The sequence below is a fragment of the Aotus nancymaae genome, unplaced genomic scaffold (genome assembly GCF_030222135.1).
Source record: "Aotus nancymaae isolate 86718 unplaced genomic scaffold, 86718_ANA_hifiasm-v0.15.2.pri h1tg000033l, whole genome shotgun sequence".
NCBI lineage: Eukaryota > Metazoa > Chordata > Mammalia > Primates > Aotidae > Aotus > Aotus nancymaae.
In genome coordinates, this window is record NW_026988447.1 from 52,254,870 (window position 1) to 52,279,173 (window position 24,304).

The 24,304-nt window shown below is 34.6% G+C and overlaps 1 protein-coding gene across 50 annotated transcripts in view; it reads right to left on the reverse strand.

The window, feature by feature from the left end:
• The window catches only part of ANK2 (ankyrin 2), a 678,679-nt gene that overhangs the window by 132,071 nt on the left and 522,304 nt on the right, over positions 1-24,304 (reverse strand). For 28 of the 50 annotated variants that reach the window (XM_064383966.1, XM_064383973.1, XM_064383964.1 and 25 more), the window contains 6 exons: positions 19,086-19,184; positions 14,779-14,964; positions 14,344-14,367; positions 11,406-11,504; positions 9,772-9,870; positions 2,871-2,969 (listed from right to left, as the gene is read on the reverse strand). In XM_064383966.1, coding sequence (XP_064240036.1) covers positions 2,871-2,969; positions 9,772-9,870; positions 11,406-11,504; positions 14,344-14,367; positions 14,779-14,964; positions 19,086-19,184 — 606 coding nt within the window. The remainder of the gene's footprint in view (positions 1-2,870; positions 2,970-9,771; positions 9,871-11,405; positions 11,505-14,343; positions 14,368-14,778; positions 14,965-19,085; positions 19,185-24,304) is intronic. The other 22 variants (XM_064383969.1, XM_064383979.1, XM_064383978.1 and 19 more) reach the window with 1 other exon arrangement.

Consider the following 24,304-nt stretch of genomic DNA (forward strand, 5'->3'; position numbering starts at 1 on the left):
AGGAAAAGAGAAGAAAAGTCAGAAGAATGTAATGTCCCAGAAGGCAAATAAAGAAAGTGTGTTAAAAAGGCAGGACCAAGCAATCACACAGATGGTAGTAACAGGAGAGAACGTAGACTACATGGGCTCCAAGTCATGCCATTGGATAGATATGAAGGTGGGAGTCTCTGGAAATTCTCTTCCAATTGCTTAAATTCTCTCAGTGTTGTGGGAAATGAAGGCAAGGAAAAAAGTCAAAGAAGTCTGAAGAAAATATAGAATGGTCAGATAGCAGGAAGTGAGAGTGAATAGACTTAGAAAATAGAGTGTGGTTGTCAGGCAGCATTACCAGCTGACTTGAGGTTAGTGATCATGAATCTAAACTGAGCACAGTTAGCGTGGCTGTGTGTTTCCTGTAGCCACATTTGGTTGCATGAATGTGTGTTGAATTTAATTGAGTGAAATGTAGGGAATATGGATATGTGAGGGAGTAACATAAATGACTATGGAATTTGTGTCTGACAGAGGTGAGGGGATGATGTGAATGAGGAACAGTGGAACTATGACTGAAGGTCCCAGCAGAATAAAAGAATTTCTGGAATTGGGGCTCTGAAGAGAGTGAGCTGAAACATAGGAGGGCTGGCACGTGGGAAGTTAGACACAGAAATTGTAGAGGGTGTACAGTTACGAAACTGAGAGGCCAACTAGAAGAATTATCTACTGCTCTAATCAAGATCATTAAAGTCACAAAGAATAAGAAGAGGTTGTGATGAAGAGTCAGTTTGCTGAGAGTTAGAATTTACAAAGAATGAGGGGGTGACACTTAGATGGTTGCTTCAGGAGAAAGAATAGGTGATTTAAACCTAGGAGTTTTACGGAAGGTAATATGGTTTGGCTGTGTCCCCACCCAAATCTCATCTTGAATTATAGCTCCCATAATTCCCTTGTGTTGTGGGAGGCACCCAGTGGGAGATAACTGAACCATGGGGGTAGTTTCCCCCATACTATTGTCGTGGTAGTGAATAAGTCTCACAAGATCTGATGGTTTTATAAGGGTAAACCCTTTCGCTTGGTTCTCATTCTCTTCTCTTGTCTGCTGCCATGTGACATGTGCCTTTCTAGCATTAGGCACCTAGTCCACTCCCATGAGAGCAGTATCCCCTCACTCTAACCTAATTAGTTCATCTTCTCTGTGTTTCTTACCCTATACATATCTCTAATTTTTATAATTATCTCCTTTCTGTCATGCCCACTAAATTCTGATGTTGTTGCAGCTATAAATTGTGTATTATTCATCTTGATGGTGCCTTAGTGACTAGAACACTTGCCTGGCAAATTGTATCTATGTATCTTAACATTATGTAATAGTTGGATGCATGACTACATGAATATAATTGTACACTCAGAGACACTTTACACAGGATCCTTACATATGAATGATACTTGATTTTACAGGAAGGACATTTAAAAAATTCCTTCTAGGTAACCCGCTTCATTAGTGATGTGACAACTACAAGTAAACTCTGCAGATAAGATTACTTCATGGTTTAAAGGTCTATCTGCCTATTTTCAACTTGATATTGGTTTTGGTATTGGTTATAACATGATTAATCTGAAATTTTGTTATTTCCATTTAAATTTCAATGTTTCTTTAACAAAACTTTCCATAATTATGTCTGCATTACCCAGTCCAAATTGTTGCATTTTAAAGACAAATTTATACAAAATTCACAGTACAGGTATGAGAATGAAAATAATGCAGATAATGATTTCTCTTCTTCATATATTACTAATTTGAAGCCACTCTTTTATGGCATGTGGGTTCACCTTTACAAATTGAGTTCATTCTACATATATCTTAAACATATGGGCTAGTTTTGTTTCAAATGATTTCAATTAAAATATATAAATTGAAAAATACTTGTGTCGGTTGCCTCAGTTTCTTCAGCTTACCCTAGTAATAGCATTAGTGGATATAAACTCTGTGTGTGGGGGCGCAGGAGGCATGAGGTAGAATGGAATAGGGAGAAAATGTAAGAAGAGCTCTTTGTCTAAATTTTTGTTTTATTTAAGGATCCAAGTCTGCTGCATGTCACATTAAATAGCACTGTATGAGTATCTTCAATTCGTGTCTCAAAATATTTTCTGATAACCCAATTTAAGGTTGGATAGTGGAGAACTACACAACAATAAAAGCATTTAAAATACATTTGATAATGAAAAGTCTTCAATATCAACTAACAGTGTGGTATTCATGTATATGGAAAAGTGCTTCCCCCAGGTTTGAGCATATTGATAAATTGAGAGAAAAAAATGCTAGATGCACTGTGTCATAAAGAAAATACACTTTCTTAATAGCTCTTTGTAGGTGGCCTATTGCAACTTGTGTTTTCCAAATCACCTCTACTAATCTTCAATATAAGCAACCAATACCAATGTTGAGAAATTATTTTTTATTAGTATTGCCTAAGAGATAAAGATTGGATGAGCAAAAAGATTCAACTCATGTTGCTAATTGTGCTGCTTTAAAAGATAATTGTATATACATTTCATAGTCATCTGAGAGGATCATAAAAATCTAGACTCAGAATCTAAGAGATATTCTCATTTATAATTAAAATACAGACGTATTCAAATTTTCATCTGCAGTAAGAATAACAGGTAAAAATATAGAAAAAAACTCTGAAGGCACACATTCAATATATCTCAATGCATATATCTGTTTATTTTAATAATTTTTAAACAGTTTGATATACATTCCTATTCCTAGCACACAATTATTAAATAAGTAGAAAATGCTCGGCTGATGCTTCTATTTAAAAAAGAATAGAGATAATTTTAAAAGTGACTTAAAAATTCCTTAGGATCCCATTTTACTGATAATGACTCACCTTAGTCCTTGCCAGCAAGGGAGCACCCCGTTCCAACAGAAGTTCCACCACTTGGTCATGCCCACTTCGTGCCGCACAGTGAAGTGGTGTCAGCCCATCCTGCCAAAAGAATTAAAGAATTGGGCCCCAGTTCACTTAAAAAAAATCTATATTGCATTTGTTGTAACCATAAAGAGAGAGTTTCCTAAACTCAATCCTGATCACTCAATAAATCAATAACAGAATTGCAATTTGTTAAATGACCAGAAAGAAGATGAGTGAAAGAGAAAACAAGTCAGAAATGATCTTGAGAAAGAGCAAGAGAGGGAAAGGGAAAGACAAACAACACAGAGACAGGGAGAAAGCAAGAGATATCCCCCGTGTGGAGGGTCAATGGAATGAAATGGGCTTCTGGTCATGTGTCTGCATATTCAAGAAGATGGAAAAGCAGAGCACGTGGCATTTGTTGAACTTTGCAGCTCTACTCACTGGAACCCAAAACAGGGATTATATTAGGTTGTACTGTTTACATTTTGTTTGTTCTAATACACTTTGACCTAAAAATTTTTCTTAGTGTTATTTTTTCATATATGTTTTCCTTTGAATTGTCACCACTTTCATAAATTCTCCTAAAATGCGTCCTAATGCTTGTGAAAAGGAAGAGTCATTTCTTAGACTATTTTAAATGTTTTCAGAAATAAATTTCAACATTTTGAAAATCACATAATTGATTCCCAAAGAGGAACTTTATTATTAATAACTAGAACTCTAACTTTATCAAATAAAATATGGCAGAACTGTATGCTACATTATTTATAAAACTTTCTGACCTTAACACTTCTGAGATAGCCTCTGATTCCACAGCAATTCCCAAGTGCCCGCTGTCTTTTACATTTTATTTCTCTTTAGGGTGGCATGGCCAAAAAGCAGAGCAGGTGGGAAATGAGAGGCAAAGTGTAAGTAACGGTGGGCAAGAAGTGAGAGAGAAAATGAAATATTGAGTATATAAATTTACTGGTGATTCGATGCTGAAAGGAAAAAGAAAAAAAGATTGTCTCAATGACAGGAGTGGAGAAGGTGGGGAAATCCCAGAGAATGGATGGTGAGTAGTTAAGAGGATTTCAGCAGTATCTGATTTATCCAGAACTCGAATGGCCTCTCATTTGTTTCTCTACTTCCAGGACCATCTCTCCAGGCTATGCTTTACTCCAAATAAAAATAATTTCTCTGAATCGCAACACTCTTTCTGACTCAACGCTGGGATTTCTATGCTAGATGCCTTCTGTTTGCCCCTCCAGACCCATGCACTACCCTTCTCCACTCTGCTTTGTGTCCCAACAGACTGGCTGCTCTAAGGGACATCAGTGAGCTGCCTTCTCCTCTGGCTTCCAGTTGGGCTTAGTCAATGCAGCAAGACACGAAAGGAACTTCAAAGGATCTCCTAAATCCAGCTGTGTGTCTTTACCAAAGTTTACCCTCCTGCCAAAGCAGCCTTTCCACGCAATTCTCTCCTTTGAAGTTCTGGGAGCCTCTTCTACTTCTCACTTTTTAGGTCGAGCAGTAGTATTGAGTCCCACTGTTACTAGTCCCTAGGATTCTACACTGTCCCTTATCCCTTTCCAACAGACTACACCATATTATAAATAGACCCTTCAATAATCTCTAATAAAATGATCAAATTTGGGCCTCTGTTTTTGGCTAAGACCTTGACTGATAATGATTCTTTGCTTTGTGAAATCCGTTTAGCTACTAGGAAGATTACTGAATAACCAAAACAGATTTTGAAGTTTTAGTACCTAAGAATTAGCCTGAAAAGATTCCCTTCTCATAAAAAAAGTATTTACTGCAGTTGGGATGTTACATTATTTTAAAGTTTGCCAGACAGGAGGCTAAGAGTTATGCTGGCGAAATGATGATAATGATTACACTTTTGAATCCTGATAACAGCACCCTGTCGTGGAACTAGAGCATTAGTTACTACATAAGTTACATAACAATAGATATAGCACGGTTTCTCAAACATATTCTTGGTGGGGGCTTTGTGGAGATCTAAGGTTTGAGAAATCCCACATGGTGAACACAGGTATCATATGCAATGGTTCAGTGTATGGACTTTGGAGCCATGGATGCCTGTAGTGAATCTCAAATCAGCAACTATGGGTGAATCTCCCTAAGGCTCAGCTTCACAATATATAGAGTGGAGATGATGTCTCTTATCTTATTTAACTTTCAAGTCTTATTTGAAAAATGAAGGAGAGAATGCTGCCTCACATCTTTTTTAGAAAAGGTAATGTATTGCTTTCTGCAAATTATGTGAAATAGTATTTGTGTAATCATGTTGAAACTCCAAAATACTCTCAGAGTAGTAATAGGAGCTTTATGGAGAACATTTAATATACCCACAAGAACATGAAAGAACAATATGGATTAAATTAGTTCTAAATCCTACATTTAATGATGCAAGGTGTCTGTCCTTATAAGATGTGTCAATAAGGACATCAAATTCAAGTTATCCAACAGGCTCAATTTTATTCGATTTTGAATATTTTCTACAAAGCATATTATCAAGTTAATGCTAAAAAAAAAAATTCTTTTCAAGGTTTTGTATTCTACAACCTTTTTACTTAAATTCCTAAGTTTGTAGTTGCAGGTTATGGGTTTTTCCCCCTTCCAGAGACCCTTTGTGTTTTCTCTGGTTTTTTTGTTTGTTTGTTTTCTCTAGAATCAATCACACTGATGTACTATACACCATGATGTGGATAACTTTGATAAAGGAAGATTAACTAATACTGTAGGGATGTCACTTATCTAGTTTATCTTTTCATATTTCCCCTGACTCTCTGCTTAGGTCATTCTTCCAACAATGTATCCCAAAGTTTATATATTCACATGGGTAGGCTCTGTTGATTGCCAAGCTGTGTGTCCTAGGTCAAGTTACATAACTCTGTTGAAACTCATTTTTCCCTTTGGTAGTCTAATTTCTTAAATGAAGACCTCCATATATTTTCAACAAGAAAATGATACACACTTCATAAGCTGTTAGGAAGACAAAATAAGATGGTATTTGTAGAGTACATAGCAGGGTGCCTCGAACAACATATGCATATGACAACTGACAACATTATTGTTATTGTTTTAATTATTACACCTAATAACAAGTAGCAAGGGTGACTCCTTTTCGCTATGTGTTGCTTTTTGTTCGTCATCCTTTAATGTTTTTGCCTAACCTTTTATTGTTTGCATTGAAATATGTTTTTTAATATTTTAAACATAATCCTTATATGGGGTATCTCTACATTTAAATAATAAATGAGCTTAAAAATAAAAAAAAATGCCTTAATAAAGCCTAAATTTAGCTAGCTATAAAATTTATGTTTTCACATTGAAATGAGGTCTTTCAGATACCAGCAAAAGGCTCTGGTGTAAATGTGTTAGAGTTTCACATTAGATAGTTGTCAATGATGAGAATGCCAACAAGATAGAAAATGTCTCAATGATTGCCAAAATAGTGGTGAGAGCAAAGAAATAACTGTGGGTAAGATTTGTTTGTTTGTTATTTTTTAATTATATAAAAGCCTCTATAGATCTTGCTATTCTCTAGATGATAAAAACCTTATGAATAAGAAAAATAATGAGAAGATCAAAGGAAAATCCTTGACAGAACATACTAAATTCAGAATACTTATGGTTAATTTAAATGCTGTGGGAAATTGAGATGTCAATGGCAAAAACATGAAAACATAATACTTCAAAAACATTCCATATATAGAAGCTCTATTATATTATCTAAAAGTATAGTCAAAAACAAATTAAACAGTGATATGGTTTGGCTGTGTCCCCACCGAAATCTCATCTTGAATTCTAATTCCCATAATCCCCATGTGTCATGGGAGGGACCCAGTCGGAGCTAATTGAATAATGGGGGCAGTTGCCCCCATGCTATTCTTGTGATAGTAAGTTAATTCTCATGAGAGCTGATGGTTTTATAAGGAGCATCCCCCTTCACTGGGCACTCATTTATCTCTCCTGTCACCATCTGAAGAAGGACATGTTTGTTTCCCCTTCTGCCATGATTGTAAGTTTCCTGAGGCCTCCCCAGACTTGCAGAACTGTGAGTCAATTAAACTTCTTTCCTTTATAAATTACCCAGTCTTGGGCAATTCTTCATAGCAGCATGAGAACTAATTCAAACGTTTTCCTATTTTCTATTTTCCATGCAAATATATTTCCATTTTCAAAAGGCAAAAGGAAAAGCAAAACATACTCATTTATTTCAGTAATCAAATATTATAGTCCCAGAATTGGCCTCCCAATTTCAGCACACAGTCCTTGATTTCAGTATTTACCTCCTACTTGATTGTGCATTTGGTAAGAGGGATATAAGTTTGTTAGCTGTAGCCAGAATGAAATGAACTTAGCAATGTTTTTAAAATCCTCCTGCTTACAGAGGAAGAAGTATTTCAACTTATTGGGGAAAGTTTAGTGCTAAGAAAGTTCAGTGTAACCATTCAATATTGCACCTAATCCTGGGGTACGCTGGAACCAGCTCATATGAAATAAGGAGAGCCAATTTTTGCACACCTCTTCCCAATTCTGCATTTAGTGATACCATGTTGCTAACTCTAAACTGACCACTGTAGAAAGATTTATACCATGGAAACCAGCAAAGACAATGCTACAAATCAAGGATTTAAAAAAAATAATAACCTATTATTAAACTTTTATCAGAAGACTGTTAAGTTATTTCCTTGAACTGCTGACTTGCATCTCTGTGAGTCTAGAGACCTAGTCTTGTCTTGTTAACTGTTGTATCTTCAGGGTTCACAGCACCAAGCAGGAACTCAATAGTTATTTATTTAAGGAATAAATGAATGGAATGTTTATACAATATATATAATTAGAAAACCTATTTTATTCTTTTTTAATTTATTTGCTGTATCTAAAGGCTGCACTATATAAAATACGCCCCAAATATTCTCTTCATAAAATAAACCAGGGCTTACATTTGATTGTTAACTTGCTCAAGGATAATAAGTTAATCACAGAACTAGTATAAGAATCCATTACTCTTCATTTCTTAGTACTCTTTTTATGAAGATACACTGCCTATTTGGAGTTAGACTTTTTAATTTTATACCCAAATATCTGTAAGCCACACAAATTAGAGTACTTTTATTAAGTAATTATTGTGGCGATTAATAAGAACAAAATCAACTGCTTCAATAATGAATGACTACTCCAAAAAGTATTAATGAAAGCAATGTGCATCCCTAAGACATTGGCCAAGATAAAAATTTTTTGCATTTCCAAAATGCTTTCTTTCCAGTAGTAATCCCATAAAGGCAGCATATAGGAAGAAATTATACTAGCATTGGTGATGTTAGTAATGATGCTATAGTAATGTGCAAAAACTCATTCCTTTAAATATAAAAAACAGGGAAGCAAACCATGCAACATAATGCATACTGTTCCAAATCCTGTATACTCACAGTATGGTAAGGAAAAAGGCATGCCTACTAAGCAAAAAATAGATACCACATAAAACTCTGATGCAAAGACACTGGACATCACAACAAAGATTTGACAGAATGCAAACCTCTCCTAGGTGAGGCGATGTAGCCATTCCGGGCCAAAAGCTTTAGAGAATTGAGATTAAGAAAGCAAGGTTTCCTGAGGTCATTAAAAATGATAATTTATAGTCTGGGACTGGTATAGATCCTGGAAGCTTACGAATGACAAGTTTATTAAACAAAAGTGTTTGCTAGTCTTCAGATTTACAAGGAAACTAGATTTTATCTTTACTGCTGGGACTATAAAAACATGAAGTCTCAGAATTAAATAAAGTGAAGTTAAATACTATAAGAGACATATTCTATTTGTCATCTTTGATATACTTTTTATACCACATATTAACAAGGACTTTTTACACCACATATTAACATTTTTGGATTATAGGCATATTTGAAGTTTGTTGAAGTCTGTGATTAACCAAATCTACTCCAGAGAATTAATATTGAAATAGTCCTTATATGTTTAAGCAATTAACTATACATGGTATAATGTCAGTAATATTATCAAATATCATAAAGAGCTATGTAATTTACTCCACTTTTTCAAAAAAAGGTAAATAATATAGCTAAGAGTTAATTCTTACACAACTTTATGAGGTAAGTGTGTTATCATTAGCCTAAGTTCAGAGAAGGTAAGTAAACTGTCAACGTAACATAACTTATTAATAGTAAAAGGTAGGATTTGAAATCAGGCAGTTAGCCCTCATTCTGCACTTTTAACAACTGCACTCTACTGTCTATCTTATTATCTATTTGTAGTGTATTGCAAACTTGAAATGATATTTTACTTAAGTTTGAAACAAATGAAGGATAGCACTTCTACCAAAATGACATAAATAAAGGTCTAGCATACTAACTGTATGCTTTTCTACATAATAGCAAATCCCCTGCTCTGGTCAGTATAGCATAGCCATTTAAGAAAAATGAATTAGGAATTGAATAGTTAGAAGCAAAAGATTGTAAACATGTGTTAAAATATTTTATGTAAAAGCCACATTCTAAAGCTTAATGTAAGGTAATTACTTTGGGTTCCTGATACTTATAACTACACCAAACCGAGTTGTGTAAGCCCAGTCTCTGATCTTTGTTCCCAGAAAATCAATAAATAAAAACTTGAAAAACTATCTTACTGAGGGGCCAACATTTTGCTTCTCTGGGACCTTATGAGCAAATATTAATTTCACTTTATGACATAAGCCCTTTAAATACTGCATGAGATTTAAATCAATTTCAATAAAGCAATTTCCTTGAAAACATAATGACTATGTTTATGACCTGGTGTCTTGAGGTGCCTTCTATGAGGATTGAAAGAAATAATAATGGTAGAAAATTGAAAGAACACAGACACTTACCCTAGTTTTGGCATCAATCTGACCGCCTCGATCCAGTAAGAGCTTCACCATGTTTGTATTTCCCCTTTTGGAAGCCACATGCAGAGGAGTGATTCCATTCTATATCACAGAAAGACCAAACGAGAGCTATTGGGTATGATAGGGCATAATGGTGATGCCTTTGTGTTAAAGGCCACAAAGGAGGTTGTGACCTATGTGGTAATTTGATCCACAGTTTCTACTCTTTCTATGACTTTGATTTTTAAGGAACAAGAAAACACATGAACCACAAAACAATAATTGGAGAATGAAAAATGGAATGAAACTGCATAACTAAGTTAGTCAATAACTGCAAAATGTGTACTGAATGTACATGCTACAGTCAAGAGACAAAGGGAACACTTTGGTGTAGTAGAAACAACATATTAAAATCTACCTAAGATAGAGTCCTAGTGTAAAGTCTTTCTATAATATCCATGTGCTTAAAGAGTCTGGAATCCTAAGTTTTATGATGCTTAAAAATAGGATACAAATATTTATATTAATATCCAATATAAAAATGATTCTTAAAAACATCTCCTTCAAGTTGGGCATGGTGGCTCATGCCTGTAATCCCAGCACTTTGGGAAGCTGAGGTGGGAGGATTACTTGAAGCCAGGAGTTTGAGACCATCCTGGGCAACATAATAAGACCTTGTTGCTACAAAAAGAAATTTTTTTTTTTTAATTAGCCAGGTATAGTAGTGTGTGCCTGTAGTCCTAGCTACTCAGGAGGCTGAGTCAGGAGGATTACTTGAGCCCATGGGTTCAGGGCTTCAGTGAGCCATGATTGCGCCCATGCACTCCACCCTGGGCAACAGAGCCAGACCCTGTCTCTAAACAACAACAACAACAACAAACAAACATCTCCTTCAGAATACTTCAGAAAGAAAAACAGCTTGAAAATAGCACAACATAGTTTCAGTGCAGATGACTTCTTAGTACAAAGACATTATGCATACAAATAATTATATTTATTTATTTTATTGGCTATCACATGTCATTATGGCAAGAATATGTACCTGATTTTTTGTGTCATAATTTTTGAATATTCATATTCTGCATTAACTGTATATTAACTATACTGATTTATTACAATTATCATGTAAGTGAATTCTTTCTAATAAAAGCATACCATGAAACATGTAACAACATGACACCTTTTATGTATTTTAGTAAGACTTCATGTGAACAAACTCTCAATTCATTGAAAACAATTCCCTATCAAATTGTGTGCCCTACAATCATCACAAGACATGCTACTTCTATATTTTATATTTAACATTTTAAGAGTTTAACTATTTATTAACATGACTTACCAGGATTCATGGCATGATTGTTAAAAATAACTATTCATACTGGTCAGAATTAATGTCTTCCCTAACTATTGGAAATGATTTGTGCATGAGTTTACAACATTCTTATTTTCTGCTTAAGTCAAGATGACTTCATGTGATTTAAAGAAAAAAAAATGGAAAATCTAATATCTCTAGCACAGACCCAGGTAAGGAAAAAGAAATAAAACCTTTAAGAAAGGCATTGGTGTTTTGTTTTTTTTTTCTTTGTTAAAATACTCATTTACTGCTATGTAGAATGAGAAACCATTTTAATCCATACCCTGGCTGTGAAGTCCACAGCAGCTCCCCGGTTTAGAAGAAGAGTTGCCACGTTGACATTTCCATAGTGTGCAGCTATGTGCAAAGGGGTAAAACCACTCTATGAAAGCAAAGATATGATAGTCAGTACAGCGCTTCACTTTTCTTTGTTGTATTAGTAAAGAAAGTCACATGTTAACTAACTGTCTGCCTAACATATGAGCAATAATAAATGCTTTAGTAAGATCTTAAATCTTAATGTTATAAGGTGGTACATAACTAAATATATAAAGATGTAAATAAATACCCTATATTGATTGGCAACACTATTTTTAGTTACCTTAAATATTTATCTATTTATCAGATTTGTTGTTTATACAAAACAATGTTTCTTAAGTTGGTTTTGCATATTAAAGAAAACCAGAATATGATTAAACAACATAAGGTTTCAGCCATAGAATTAATGTATCAATAAAAATTTTTAAATGTCTTTTCAGAGAAAGATTCAAAACCAGTGTTTTTGTTTTATTTTTGTTTTAAAAAAGCAGTATTGGTTGGCATTATAATTTTGGAACCATGAAAATATGTTGAAACATTCTCACAGATGATACAGAGTTTGTTCCACGTCATTTACACTGTCATGATATTCCTGTACCATTTTACAAATGTGTAGTAAGATTATGTCGTTATCATGATAAAATAATTAAAAAACAAAAATTAAACAATATACTTGGCATCAATAGGAATATAAAAGAAAGAGAAAAGTTCAACTCACTCCAATTTTGAATGTGAATTAAATTTTATCAATACAATAACATGTAGTTTAACCAACCAGTTTAAATCACCTACATGGGCATTACAGAACTGTTTACTCTCAAAATTAATAATTCTGAAAATATCAAATAAAAAAATTTCCTTCTCTTTCTTTTTCTAATGAAAATCTAGTTGAAAATTGTTGCTATTTTCACAATAGGAGCATATTAACTCTTTTTTTGAAGCATATTAACTTATTAAAGTACATAAGATCTGATAATTTTTCTTACTCTCCATAATTTTCACCACTTAACAAGAGATTATGGGAAAAATAGAAACTGTTATTCTGCAGTTTTTGGGTTACTTGATACTGCTCTCTTTTACTTGAACTATGATGTTTACTGTATTGTTTTTAAGAAATATTTTCAAAATTACAATCATTTATTTCTATTGAGTAGATACATAGGCTTTGGTGACTTTGTTTTAAAAACACCCTAAATAAGCATTCAGATACCTTAGGTAATGAAAATTTGTGCTATTTCTATAGCAACATTAGTTACAAATGATTTCTTAGTTAGAGAGAAGCAAGACACAAAATAAGAACAGTAACTATTAATCCAAATACCCTAATTGTGGTCAATAAATTTTTATTTTACATTTGCATCATATCAATATTCATGTCAAAATGGAGGGAAAGATCAGTCCTCAATCTGGCTGTTATTTTTTAAAATGTCAAATTTTTACATTTTAGGAAATAATTGACTAAATTTGTTTTATTTTTATCTTGATATTTCCTGTCACCCAGACATACCCTAAGTGTGTGTCTATTATTGATGTTACAATTTAGTTTCAGAAGAACACATTGACTTCTGAGTGAATCATTTTCTAAGTATTTAAATATCGTAATATCATTTGCAAAAATAAACTACCTAATTGTCTAATACAGCCTCACTGATCATTCATGATTCCCAGGCTGTGAATCTTGGATCAGCACAAAACTGGTATCAGTCCTTCAGAGGAACTCTTCCCTGATTAACATGGAGGTAGGAGGTAGAGTTCACATTTCTGCAGGATTAGATGAAGGAGTTTCTCTTCTTTTTACTCTATTGTCTTCAAGGAAATACGTATAACTAAGTAAAAATCCACCTAAACTCCTGCTTTCACAGTGTTTAGAGCCAATATTGCTTTCAAAAATGTACCTTAAATAACCACCAAAAAGCATCTAAGAAATTAAAGGTATTGAAACCAGTTATTAAGATATCAAATTGTATGGTTCCGGTTGTGAACAAGTTCACCAAGCAGTTGGGCTTTTTGTTGTTGTCTCTGACCTAAGTTCCACACAAAGATATGGAACAAAAGAAATAACACAAATAATTCAAGTATACCCTGTGATAATGCTCAGAGGTCCACAACCTAGTCATCAAACAAGATGATAGTCTAAAGAATCCCCTCAGCAAAGCAATAATAGGCCTGAATAAATAGTCACTTGTCTTGGAGTAGAGGTTAATTTGTGTAATATACTTCAACAATGTTTGTGTTAGTGTCTCTCTGTAGCAATGGTCGAGGAGAGACTACTAAATACATACATATACGAACACACCACACTGAGAGGTTTCTGAACTTAATGTTCTCATTGATTGATGTGACTTATTTTGGAATGTGGAAAATATGCGATCCTACACAAATATTTTAAGACTCACAAGAAAAAGCAATTAGTTTGTTCTTGATATGCTCAATATCATCATTAATTATTTAAAATGTGGTAAAGAAAAGGAGCATACAGAAAAAAAAGAGAAACTGCAATTAGATAAAAAGACAAAACTCTGCCAAAAAAACCTCCCAAATTTTCACTTCCTTAAAACTCTAACCTGAGAATTCTCATTAAGGAAATAAAATTATATCTCTTCTCAGCAATAAGTTAATAGTAAAGCTCACTTATTAAAATATATGTTAAGACAGAGTTTCGTTTCAGGCTCTAATAAACCATTTAAATAGTTTTACTGATAAAAATAATGCTTCAAATATATGTTACATTAAATATCTTTGAATTATCAGTTTGCTTTCATGATGGGAAATGTTTCCAAATTAATTTCCCATTAATGGAACTTCTAATCATTAGTAGGAATTAGTGAGCATTTATTCTAACTGGGCAAAAACTAAAAATAAATAAAGAAAAGGTAAATTTTGGTATAACCACAATACTGTACCTCGGTTGTCCTATTCACCATCATCTGAAGCAGTGTTGTTTGGGAGAAAGAGGGAAGATATTACACAATGCAAAATTACTGAAATAGTCAATCTGCTCACTGCAATTGGGTACACTGTTCCAACATGCCAAAATGCATTCTACTGAAAGATGTCCCCAAGCACTACATAATACAATTTAAAAAAAAATTATATTATTTATGACTATAAACAGAATAAGCAGATTTCTAAAAAGCTCAACCTCATCTTTAAAAAAATTATCTTGCATTTAATTTTTTTAGAGGTCCTCTTCTTTCTGAAATACCTCTGAAAGTCATTTATCTCTTTTTATGACCAGAAATAATTTTGCATTATCACCATGGCCCACTTCTTTATCATCCCCGAGGAGGAATCTGGCAGCCAAAGAGTTCCTTTCCACAAATGTGTTCAGCTTTTACCTTGGATTGTACGTCAGCATTGTGGTCATTCTGAAGCAGGAGTGCGGCAGATTTGGTGTCGTCCTTCCTAGCAGCGATATGCAGAGCTGGCAGCCTAACTTTCCCTTTGGTGTCATTCTCCAGGAGGATGGCCACTGCCTGGTTGTGTCCTTGCTGGAGTGCCACAGCTAGAGGAGTAAAGCCATCCTGGTGAAACAGAAGATAAAAATTGTCTGTTAACATCTTCAGATGCTAGAGATTTAGTTCTAAGCAATAATGGCTCTAATTTTTAATGATCAATATTGACAAGCAAAAGGATAAAATATTACTGGGAAGATTAGAAGCAGAGTATAACCAGTTATTCATCGTATTATGGAATAGTTTAATCAGACTTTTCTCCTAATTTCTATTCTATGCATTTTGAAAAACATCTGCATTCCTTAACAAAACATACTACATACAGGATATGCTTAAATGTATGATTGCAATTGAAAAATAAAAGTGAGAACCAATCCAAATAATGCCTCTGTAGGTTAAGCAGAAAAGTGGGAAGAGCAGAAAGAATGGAGACCAAGTCTGACTGGGAATCAAAGATATGGTAACCGAGACGGGGAAGTAAAATTGATTCAGCAAGTTACTAAATATCTGTGAATGGCTAGGGAAACAACCCCTATGAATGGAGTTGTCTATTACCAACTCAATTTTGGAAGCTTAGGGAACAATATGATCTAAAACTCTTTGGCAAATTAAGTTAATTTATTAATCATGCTCTTAATAATTGAATTTTATATTATTTAAACAATTTAGATATAAAATTACATGTGCTAGGTAATGTAAAAAAACTGTTTTTCAATTCTAAACTTAAAAAGACAGAACTTAAAAAATAGTAGCATGGAAAGTGAAAAGGTAGAGAAAACTTAGCAGTAGATAATCATGCTAGAAAACTTGGATGGCTATATTTTTTCTCTCTAGAAACGAGTATTCAGTTCCTGGAAAGGTGACAAGTACATAAAAATATATATATATTTTTGGCTCTATTTATGTGAAAGAAAAAAACCACCCTTAATCCACAAAAGTTGGAAAACAAGTCTGAAAGTTAGAAGTTTCCATTCACATAGAGAAAAAAATGAGGGCAATGGTACGGTAAATTTAAAGACTTGCATTCTAGGCTGGGTGCAGTGGTTCACATCTGTAATCCCAGCACTTTGGGAGGGCAAGGTGGGTGGATCACCTGAGGTCAGGAGTTTGAGACGAGCCTAGACAACATGGTGAAAATCCATCTCCCCTAAAAATACCAAAAAAAAAAAAAAGCTAGACATGGTAGCTTGTGCCTGTAATCCCAGCTACTTGGGAAGCTGAGGCAGAAGAATCGCTTGAACCCAGGACTGCATTCTAGAGATGATGGTAATTTACTATAATTAAACTACTTAATTTTTTTCCAATAATAATTTTTTTTAAGTAAGTGTAGACTATTGAGGAAAAAATAATTTTCCTTGTGTATTGTATCATGTATGCAGCACCAGTAATAATATTTTTTAATAATAACTGAATTTTAAATAGAACACATTACTTAACAGAATGGAAGAGTAAAGCATGTAGTATCTTAAGATGAAAAATAGTAGCCTGAATTTAGAACTTTCTTTGGCACAAATTAAATGCTCTGTGAATGAGAAAAGCACAGACTCATTATCACATACGTATTTAAATGTATTACCTCCTGCAGCACTGTGGTAGTTTACATTAAAAGAAGGTGAAATTAATTTTTTTCTTAGAGATGAGGTATTTGCTCACAGAACAGAATGTCATTAAAAAGTTTTAGGCCTTTAATCTTGGTAGCATTTAGGAAGAAGGAAGAGAGTAGAGAAATACCATATAAAAATGGTACTGGAGAGACTGAGAACTCCCTTCTGAGAATTTAACCTTGGATCTTCACCATGTAGATTTTATTTTAATCTGTACTTCATGGGATAAGGCTAAACATTTGGAATGATTTGTTCAATTATCACAACTAAAAGGAAATCCATATTAAAGTTCAGTAGCTTCATTTTTCATATTTTATTTACCAATGCTAAGTGCTACAGTTATGGAAAATTTTTAAACTTTAATTATTTCTTCTCAATCATGAATTTCATTGCCACATTGAATAATCTCACAATCACTTGGTTTTAAAGTGATCATAATGTCTTGATTAGTCATTAACTTTTGCAAATTAGCTACCAACCAGTTCAGGGAAAATGCCTTCTTCAGGCATAGTCACACATGTGCACATAAGACCGTAGAAGGTATTTAGCAATATAACACAGGATATCAAATGGCAATCAACCATACAGCCCTGTAAAAACATTATTATTTTTTTTACAGAATGATACACTAAAAAGGAATATGTAAAGATTCGTCCGTATGTGTGTTTTTTTATAACCACGTAGTGCAAGCAATGAGAGTTCAATCAAGTTTACAGATTCAATCAGAGAAAAGTAACTTTAGTTATCTAAACAATTTTCTAAAATGAAACAAATAATAGGTACATAATGTGTCTAAGCTAAAATTCAAAGCCTCACATGATTTATTTGCAAAAGACACATTCTTTGTGGAATCAGAGAAGATTTTAACTTTCGGGGAATAGAGTGCAATGTGGTCTCTACCAATGCAATGTACATAAAAGGGTATTTTTGGAACCAAATGGGAAATGCTACAGTGAGTGGTCTACACCAAAGGAGCCAGGAGCCATGAGACAGCTGGGAATGCCAGCGAGCCAAGTTTTCCTAAATCCTACACTAGAAACAGTAAGTCTATTTGGTAAATAAAAGCACTCTAGAGTGAAAGGTTTCATCTGGTAAATGATTCTGCTTTCAAAGAAATCAAAACCAAATAAAACAAATATAGATTTCCTTATTTTGATATATTTTTCAGAGGCCCTGATGCAAAGATGCAGTCTCATATTGTTACCTGAGCTCTGCCTGAAGATATTCACATGTTACTCACGGATAGAACTAGTGTCTGAGGGGGAAAAAATGTCCCAAATCATAAAATTCACACCATATCCAAGTGGCAAGAGTATAAGATCTGCGTGTATTGAATAAAGAACTCACAAACATTTCACACCAGGTAGTTGTGTTTTCCAGTCATAAGTAGGAAACATGGTCTCATTAATAGTGATTTCTTGGATTTTTTTTAAAAAACTGTTTTTTAAAAAAAACTAATGAGAATAAGCTGTCAGAAAGTTGTTGCAATTGGCTCCATAAAAAGTTTTCTCCCAAAGGGACTGAAAAGGCATTTATTAAATTTTAATGACCTCTCCTTCCAACACAGCATATAAGGGATTTCATGTACTAAAGACTTAATTGCCCAGAAAGAAAGCCATATTAGACATTACAAATTATCTTAAGATAGTTTCTGGGTATCAAGCACCCACCAGTCATCTTTCACTTCAGGCCAGGAGTTTTGAAATTTTATCAGTAGGGACACAAAATATGAAATAGAAAAAACCACGCCGGTATCCTCTGGTTGAAAGAGGTGAGGAGAGGCATGTCTCCAAGGAGCTCTCTTCTTCTCCTCTTCCATGTCGCCCACTCCCAACCTTCCAGTGACCCCAAGCACGAGGGCTTCTGGAGCACCACTTGAAAACACTGCCCTAGATAGTCATTGAACTTGCTCCTTAATCTGCCTAGGCAAAAATGAGAAGGAAAATACAAAGCAGTTTCTACTTATTAGGTGGGCATGCTTAGGAAAGAAAACTGATGTTCTAAGGGTCCCTGCCCACTCCCACTTCTTATGTCTAGATTTCCTGAAACTTTTTTAAACTAGACTGATTTTGGACATTCTGTTCAGTTGTTGTCATAATCAGTCACACAACCGTGTGTCATAATTTGTGCTTCAATAAGGTACAGTGGTTTTTCCTGTGACATTCTTCATAAAACTGTTTTAACATAGATACTTATGAATTATCTCTGATGGTAAAATATTGTTCCTTTAAGAAATTATATTGGATCCTAAGAAAGATAAAATATTGGTGAAAAGAGATGAGTCAAATTTACTGCAATCAAACTTTAGAATGGTACAAATCTCCCAAAAAACCAGAGGATGGAAATTGATGGAAGCCTGATTTTATGTAACAATAAATAGAAATGAATCCAAAATGAAGGCATAAACTGATGGAACTCTGTGCACAAGCCTGAGTCATTTGTTCACAGCCACTGTTGAGATTATAATAGTAACATGAGCATTCCTAGCATATTTTAGACAAAGCAATGGAGATTATTTGCAGCCTGATATAAAGAACATGGATATTAAGACCAAAGAATTCACGATGTTAGGGCTGACAGTCTTACCTCTGTGGCAGTACTCTGATTAGCTCCATTTTCCAGCAAATATTTTACAACATCAATGTGATTCTCTTGGGCAGCCATGTATAAAGGAGTAAAGCCATTCTGAGGACAAGCAATAAAATAAGACATCTTCAATCATTTGTAAAATAGAGAATACTCAGAAGTAAACCTTCAACATAGTGAAGCCATATAAAATATTTACATACTGAAAAAATTATACACATATTTACCATTATAAAGCTAGAGAAAATTGCAGTGAACCAAGTCCCATACACAATTCCTAAAGCAATGAGGAAAAAGGGCTAAGGAAGTAATATTTCCCCATTTCCTGTCTTCATTTCAGTACCAAAGAGTCACATTTCTCATCAGCTAACACTGTGTAAAGATTTCTTAGTGTCTTTAGCATATTTGGTATCTCAGTATCTATATAATTCTATAACATATGGAATTATCACTATATATAGCATCTCTATAAAATAATATTTATTTTATAGAGATGTATTTATCATTCATAAACTATTTAAACAGACCATGGTTATCTTGAATATACACAGTTTAGTTAGCAGCCTTAGTGAAATAATTTATTACTCATAGCAGAATAGTCTAGGAGAGACTACAAATTTGATTGAAAATTTAAAAGTCTGTATTTCAGTGTTGTGATTAAGGCAGCATGGTTTATATCTTTATATCATTTTTTAAAGCCATTTTGAAATTCTATCATTAATTCTCACATTCATTTACTCAGGTATTTACTAAAATACAAACACTGAGCTAGGCTATAGCTGAGCTGCAGTGATAAATAAGACAGACACGTGCACCCTAACGGAGCACACACTACTGCAATGTAACATTACTAGACTCATCGATTTTTAAAATCACTGAAATTATATAAGTTTAAAATCAAATTTAAATGGACAAACTTTCTTTTAATCAGAGCCTTAGGAATATATAATATCCCATTAAGGAAAAAAACCTACAAAACTTTCTTGTGAAGTAATTCATAGCTCTCAAAACCATGTAAGACCTTAATCACAGATGATTCCTTAAACTTTCCATGCATTAATGAGAATATGTAAAAACATAGATCAAAGTTCAGAGATTTTTTAAAACTTAAAAGAGGAGAAAACATCTTTAAAGACACTTTTTTCGAAATAAAAATTCTTCTATATACATTATATAAGTATGGAAACATTATTTTAAACGGCCAACATTTAACAAAATATAAAGACAGAGTATACAAGTAGACCAAGTAAAGTGATTTTAAATTAGATTATAGAAGAAAATCTTCAGGCTTCAAATGCTGAAGGAAAATTTAGAACTGAAAAAGAAATATAAGAGGAATGAATTAACAATGTTGTAGGATTCAGAAATAACTTGCTAGCTGGATAGCATATTTTTGAAAAAAAAAAAAAAATAAAAACACAGCAAGCAGGTGAAATCTTGTGTATTTTAAGAACACTGAAGAGGTGGCGGAAGGATAGAATTGAAGATTCAAAGGAAGGGAAAGCCAGTGAGGATGGCTAAAAACAATGAGTGGGTGTAGAATGGGGCTCTTTCATGACAAGCAAAAGGCAGGAATGAAAATAAGAGAAAAAGAACTTTTAATAGAGTAAAACAATTTGCTAACATGCTTTCCTCTGACAGAGTCTTGTAGGTAGATCAAGAGAACGGGTAACAGGCAGAGGTTGCCAGATCAGCAGGAGAAAGGAGATGTACTGAGGTCCCTCCCTAAGAAAGGACCCTGCCCTGGGTCCTGAGCTTTAGAGGGACCTCCTCTGGCTAAGCAGGGCAAAGAATCCGAGGGCCAAGAGGACATGCTCACATGACCCCACAGCTCGTCAATTACCAGAATCCCTGCCTAAGTGTTTCCAAGTGTAGCTCCAGTGCTCACTCACACTTCTTCCTTGGGTTCATCCTCTCAAGTGTTCATTGGTATGCACACCCTTTGGGAGGCAGAATGACAGCCCCCACATATATCCACATCCTAATAAATGAAACCTGTAAATGCTACCTAATTTGGCAAAAGGTAACTCTGTAGATGTGATTATGTTTTTAAAAATTGAGATGAGGGGATTATTCTGGATTATCCAAACAGGCTCTATGTAATCACTGGGGTCTTTACAACAGCAAGACAGAAGTCAAAGAGGAGAGTAGATGCTATGCTGCTGGCTTTGGAGATGGAGGAAGGGGCCAATGATCCAAGAATGCAGCTTTAGAAGCTGGGAAAGGCAAAGAAAGGGATTCTTACCTAGAGCCTCCAGAAGGAAACAGCAATGCCAACATCTTGGTTTTAGTCCTGTAAGACTAATTTCCAAAACTAAAAAGGAATAAATTTGTGTTGTTTCAAGCCATTGGTGTTATAGTAATTTGTTACAGTAGTAACAGGTATATGATACACACCCTTCAAGTCGTTTGCTAAGGAAGGTAAAAGTGGGAGATGAACAGAGCTTGAATATGTACAGGTTGAGGTGTCCACACCCTTACACGTGATGCTCCTGTCATGCAGATCATCAGGGATAGGGGTAGAAGAGGGGTTGTTTGTAGGCTCCCAGGATTGGCATTGCCCTCATCAAAGTCCCGTGTGCAACTCCAAGGATTCCAGGAAGTCTAACTTTGGACCTGTCATGATTTATCTGTCAAAGTAGGAGATACTTAACAGTATTTTAGCTTGATATGTAGCCTTTAATTTTAAAAAATGTATTGCAAGGGGGCCTCTCTTGCATTCCTTGCCTGGGACCTACAAAGAGATAAGCTAAAGCAGTAGAGGAAAAAACGGAACGGAATATCAAGGCTTATACAAAATATCAAGGGAGACTGCTGGGTATCTACCCAGAGGAAAAGAAGTCATTATGCGAAAAAGATACTTGCACACACATGTTTACAGCAGCATAATTTGCAATTGCAAACATATGGAGCCACCCCAAATGCCCATCAATCAACAAGTAGATAAAAAAATTGTGATACACACACACCCACACACCCACACCATGGACCAATATCCAGCCAGAAAAAAGGAACAAAATAATGGCATTCGTGTCAACCTGGATGGAATTGGAGACCATTATTCTAAGTGAAGAAACCCAGGAATGGAAAACTAAACATCGTATGTTCTCACTCATAAGTGGGAGCTAAGCTATGAGGATGTAAAGGTATAGAATGATACAATGGACTTTGGGGACTTGGGGGAAAGTGTGGAAGGGGGCTGAGGGATAAAGACTACAAATTGGGCAGTGTATACTGCCTGAGTGATGGGTGTACCAAAATCTCAGAAATCTCCACTAAAAACTTGTTCTTGTAACCAAACACCACCTGTTCCCTAAAAATCTATAGAAATAAAAAATAAAACAAAACAAAACAAATCAAGGGAGAAAGCATCAAGTATATGTAAAGAAAGGTAGTGATAGACAAACACTCAGGATCTTGGTTAGAGCATGGCACAAACATCATTTGTGTGCCTTGTGCCATGACCTTGGTGTGCTACAGCTTCCAGCAGAGTAGAGGAGCAAATGTGAAGAATGATAAAAATGAAAGTGACTTATTGAGCTTCTGTTATATCCACTACACAAAATGCATTGAATACATCTCCTCAAATTATAGTGCCCTGGTTTTTCTGGGACAGCCCAAGTTTATCATAGTATCTTGGAGTAATTATTAATAGTGCTTTTGGATGACAGTAATTATTAATAGTGCATTTGGATACATTAAATAGTACAGTTTGGATGCTAAATAACCTAATACTATATATAATACTTACAATAGTGCTGCAACATTTGTACTATTATCCCCATTTAAACTGAGGCAGGTGAGGCTCAAATACCTACATAATTAAGCCAAAGTCTTGTGGCTAATAAGTGTCAGGCAGGTGGCAGTTTCTGAATAATCTTCTTCCCTGTAATGGTGTTAGGACTCCATCCTGTGGATAAATTTTCTTCAGCCTGGCTGTGCAATGGAATCTCCTGTAAAAACTTTAAGAGTGCCTAAGTACCACCCTACCACCCTGTCCCTATTCAATTGGAGTCTCCATTTGCAAAGCTCAAAAATGAGCTTTAGAAAAAAAAAAAAAAAAACAAGCAAGCAGATATTTTAAGTTGCCTTGAAAAGTTTGTTACAGATGATCCAGAAAAGTTGAATGGTTTTTGGTAGGGAGTACCATAATCACATTTGCATTTTAGCAAGTTCATTCTGGTGAAAACAGATGCCTTGGCTTGAGGTGCTAGAAGACAAGAATGGAAGTAGGCTGTCAATCAGCTCCTGCACTACCCTTTGCAGTAGTGTATATAAAAGATGAAGGAAGCTTTGGCTGGGAGATGGGAGAATTGTTTACTGTTACAAAACATGGAAGTAAGGCAATAAATATTTACTACAGGTCCTTAAACTGTGAAAATTATTCTCTCTTAACTTACTGCTATTTAACAACAAAAAAATAGCCCACTGGGGAATGTGAAACATGCCGCTGGGTAATTAGGACAAGGCATGGCAGCACTTTAACACCACTGTAAACTTTATAGGAAAGCATTTATCATCACATATAAATAGCTTAAGAACACAACTGTATTAGCTTCAGTGTACATGCATCCAGGTGCTTTCCAACACCTTATGTCTCTATGTTTTTCTAAAAAGTCTCTGGTTGCATGTTGGTATGAAAATATATGTATTTTCTCCTTTTTGGTATAAAAACGTCAAAGATACCCATAGCCCAGGCTGATACAGGGTGGGTGAAATGAAACAGCATTACTGGCTGTTACAGTAGTTCTGGTATGACGAACAGGTGTCTCTAGCAAATGGTTATTAAATATTTTGAAATGTATAAATTATACATTTTTTGTATAATTTTGAACATTAAACAAATAAACTATGAATTATTTGTTATTTATTTATATTTACTCAACAAAAATATGTTTGGTGACTTTTCACTGCTAGGCATTGTGTTCGGCCTTAGTGATTCAGAGACAAAGGACAAGGTTCCTGTTTTAAGAATTCACAGCCCAGAGACTGAGATGGACAGTTCGCAAACTACTGTATTACAGTTTAGTGAACACATATATAATTAGTTTTTTAAAAAAACTTATATGTTGGATATAAAGAGAACACAGATGAAAGACCCAGAACTCAACTGGATAAGGAAATGATATCTGAAGGAAGTCACTGGGAGTGACAGCTAGAAGACGCTGAAGCAGAAAAGGTATTTAAAGCAGAAGGAACACTATGTGATGAAACAACTC